This window comes from Fomitiporia mediterranea, assembly GCF_000271605.1.
Source record: "Fomitiporia mediterranea MF3/22 unplaced genomic scaffold FOMMEscaffold_17, whole genome shotgun sequence".
In the NCBI taxonomy this organism is placed as follows: Eukaryota; Fungi; Basidiomycota; class Agaricomycetes; order Hymenochaetales; family Hymenochaetaceae; genus Fomitiporia; species Fomitiporia mediterranea.
In genome coordinates, this window is record NW_006760402.1 from 1,012,813 (window position 1) to 1,017,216 (window position 4,404).

Genomic DNA, 4,404 nt, shown 5'->3' on the forward strand with positions numbered 1-4,404 from the left:
TTTTGTTTACTGATTTTACAAACCTTTCATACTAATTCATATACTTTGTATTAATACATGTGCTACAGTTTTGATCAAACATAGACTAATCATGATTGATTTTGTTATCTACTATTCATTGTACAAATTCTAGTATAGTTTGATCAATTCTTCATATTCCTTATCTATCTACTTTGCCTGTATGTAATATAGGAGGAAGTGCTAGATTGCTTAACAAAACAGACCAATTCTAATAACATACTTACTCTGTTTCTCTGAGCAACTTTGCAAGTTCCATTTCTACTCAATTTGAACAGTATGAACACATGTAACACTACCTCCACTTTTACTCTGTATTCATCACCTTTACCCTTCTCTTCCATTATTTTATTGCTTCTCATCTTTCTCCTGTATGTCCTGTATGTTTTCTAATAGTTTATCCAGCTTGTGCATGTCTACAGTCTACTTGGTGTTATCAATGCCTTTGTACTATATACATGTTAGAAACATCTTGTGTTTAATCCTGTACTGTAAGAAAAGATTGTATACATACTCATGTAGCCTCTAGTAGTAGGTAATGCTTTACATGTTAGCATAACACTCTAGGCTCTCAGAGATAAAAAATAGGATGTTAGTAACTGGAGTGGTTTTGTAGACTACACTTTTGCTTAGGATGACTCTCTTTATACTAAGGATTATGTAGCATTTGGGTATTTGGTAATATGTGCATTCACACAATAGATACACAGTTAATAGATCAGTCACAATGAAAATCATAGCTTAGTGTCTAAAGTAGTTCTAGTGTACACATGTATAGAGTAATAGTAATAGAAAGGTTCACTTAATTATGTACACATATTAGGGGAAGAACTGAAAGTAGTAACTTTAATAAAAGTAGTAATAAGAGACAGAGGGGAAGGAAATTAACTATGTGTAATTAAATGTTTATTAGAAAAACTGTCTATTTTATTTGTTGCTCCTTACTATTGTACTAATTCTATACACTGGTATAATAATTAGAGACAGAACAGAATTAGCAGAATATTCTCACGGGTAGCAGGTTTTGCAGACAGGAATGAGACGCGTCTCAGAAATTTGACTGTATTAGGCTTAGTACATACTACAAATAGTCTAGTTTTATGACTAATCATCGGACTTTAAAGATGTGGCACAGTCGCAAGGGGGGGGTTGTCTTTACTATATAGATTCATGCACACTCTGTGAGAAAAAGATAACTAAAACAAAAATGTAATTCAAAGCAACAAGGTTAGGAAGAGGTGCAAGTCTTCATAGAGACTTGGTCTGCAATTTAATATTGATCATTATGAATCTTACTAGGTCAGACACACAGACAAGCCAGATTAGAGTAAGATTGCTGGAATTACTTTAAACTTGACCTTTGGTATAATGGAGCTATAACAGTAGATCAGATGGTTTCTATAGTGAGTCTGTAAAAAAATTATAGTCTTATAAGATATCTTATTTTTCTATATACACTTATATGTGTTTCAGAGGTTAGTAAGAAATATAATAGGCTTGTCTCTCTCAGTTTTATTGCTTGAATAATGTAGAGATACAACATACAAAGTATTATTTAAACATACTATAAAATATTGTATTAATTGTTTAGACAAATTGCAAAATCAATCTTTACTAGTACTCTTATATTCTGAACTGTAAATGATATTCATTAAGAAGACTGACTTTAGTAAAACAGAGATATGTAAGTTCAGAATATAATATATGTACAGATAAATTGTTTTATAGTTAATAGTTTATCTAGTCTACATTTTCAGTAAAATATAGAGAAAATTTAAGTATATTCTATCTTAATTAATTGAAATCTACTTTATTTCTTAAAAAAGAACACTAAGTCAATAATACAATTAAAGAGTGTAAATCTTAATTATTATGCCATTATATACAATTATTACTATACTTGAGATAGTAAACTGTTTTGAGTAGAAGAAAAAGTGACTGTCTCTATCTTCTAATATATATAATAAGAGTTCTATTATACACTTTATGTGAGGGATTACCATATATATACTGATAAATGTTTGTGTCCTAACACTTTACTTGTCTAGAGAGTAAAGACTTTATAAAGATAGTGAGTTTATAATATAGTACTCATTACTATACATATTTAAACAGTATTTGACACATAGTATAATAGTATATTGTTTAGACCAAAATCTATAACAAGAATAATACTGTTAACTTAGTACAGTATTAGTAATTAGTATAAATATTAATTAGAGTACAAAAATAGAAAAACTAAAGAACATTAATAATTATGTATTAAGTTAGACACTTGAAAGACACACATTGAACAGGTATACATAATATAATCTGCTTGTAGTATCTACTAATAAGAATAAGGTACAGGACTGAATATTTGGTATATATAAGGAAAATGAGTATAATGAGTATATTAATTATAGTGTAGAGATCCAAGAAATATATATAATATATATGAGCACCCATAATAGAACACACTCAAAACCAAATAATTTCAAACTTATAACTAGAGTAGTCAATTTGAATAATATGTAGATAATTGAAAACTGAATTTATAGTAGCATATCTATTATTAATTAGCATACATAAAAAGAGAAATAATATGGTCTACCAGAAATCTGATAGATCCCTTTTGTCTCTGCCCTTGCTAGTAAGGAAGTTCTCTGTGTTCTGGATAAGATGCTGCACCCTTTTGCAATCAGCCCCAGAAATTGGCTTGCCAATCTCGACCAAATCGCGATGCAGCTCCAAAACACCCCAGTGCGACTCCAGCATAGTGCATAATGCATCAGCACATTCACGTACTCCCCCCACGACAGAATAGTTAAAGAAGCAAACACATCCCAGATCAGGACACACAGTCTCCTTGTGTGGATTGTGAATGCAACCCTCTGCAGCAGCAGCGTTATTTGGAGCAGAAAGGAACAGAAAAAGCTGTGCTGAAACAGTACAAGGGTCCATATTAAGCACACGAAGTAGGGGCAGAAGCGGAAGAATGTTCATAACTGCGGTTTCGTCAGTACAGTTGCCACCGATCGCCAAATGAGTTAATGGTGGCAATGAGCGTCTGACAAACGATATGAGATGTTCGTCTGCACTACCAGAGTAGCCGTCTCTGCATGTCAAAACCATTAAAGCGGGAAGATCCAATTTATTGATTACGAGTGAAGCATTGCCACCCCGTAGAACAAGGATCCGGAGGTTGTGCGAAGTGATAGGACGTTCCTCGTAATTCACTGCTTCGTTGACCGTACAGGAGGAAGTCCGAAATTTCCTCAGATTCGGAGCCGCCTCAATGACATCCAGGCATTGCGACACAGTGGCACGTGCTGAGAAATGGCCATGCAGATCGAGATCGATCGTTGCTGCCACTGGCAAGTACACTGGCTTGTCCCCGACGCCTAGAGGAATCGGACAATTGAGGTGAAGATATTCAAGTCTCGAAGACTGCGAGAAATCGATACGTCCGCCTCCTTTATACCGGCCATCATCAAGCTTGACATACAATTTAAGCGATGTCAATTTGGGCATGTTTGTAAGCCATATACCTGAAAAGCTGGGAGACGTCATGAATTGCCAGTTGAACATGACTTTCCCCCAATGCCACTGGTGAGAGAGCAACATCAGAACGGCACGCTCGGCTACTTCGTTATCTTCTTCAGACCGCCAGTGTTCAAGGTTGTAAATGAACGAGAAATTAAGTGGTGCTCCATTAGATCTGCAAAGCCATGTGTCGAGAATCTCTAACAGGTTTTTCCGTGGCTCGAAATGAAAGTCGTAGTCCAGATAGGTCCATATTACACCGAGTGAGAGGGCTGCGTCACGCCATCGTTGGCAAACGCTCGAGATTCTAACTGCCCAAATTATTTCCCCATCGCGTAAGTATGCACTGCGCACATACTCGTGGAAAATGACACCAAGTATCTCCAAGGGAAGAGAATTAATGCTCATGGTGGGAGGGGGAATGAGAGAAATTTCCTTGAGATGGACTGTGGTGGAAGGACGGACTACTGACAAGAATCCCGACCCAGAAAATGGCTATATCAGTTACAGGCTGAGACCCTCGTGCAACGTGGAGTCGTTGACGAACGTCACACTGAGACACAGATAACATAAGTATTGAGATTCACAATGGTCAACAGACCGTGTATTTGTAATACAGGGGTGGGCACGTGAGTTGAAGAAACGTAGCCATTTGGTTTGGAGAAGCTGTTTACCTCAATTTGGTTATGTTCCAGGCTCATTGATGGAAGTGTGTCAACCAATATATCCACCTCGCCATCATCATTCTCCGCATCCCTCGCCTATAGTTGCCACTGTCCAGTCCTGGACCACTGTGGACCAGGGCCGGACCTGGACCAGACCTCTGGTCCGGGTCACATACAGTCTGGTCCAGTCTGGTCC

At 36.6% G+C, this 4,404-nt stretch overlaps 1 protein-coding gene across 1 annotated transcript; it reads right to left on the bottom strand.

The window, feature by feature from the left end:
• Window positions 1-2,607: 2,607 nt before the first annotated feature.
• On the bottom strand, window positions 2,608-3,951 carry FOMMEDRAFT_162102 (uncharacterized protein; the record flags this gene model as incomplete). The annotated part of the gene is made up of 1 exon (XM_007271493.1): window positions 2,608-3,951. The coding sequence occupies one exon, from the start codon at window positions 3,949-3,951 to the stop codon at window positions 2,608-2,610; it is 1,344 nt and encodes a 447-aa protein (XP_007271555.1).
• Between the last annotated feature and the right edge of the window lie 453 nt (window positions 3,952-4,404).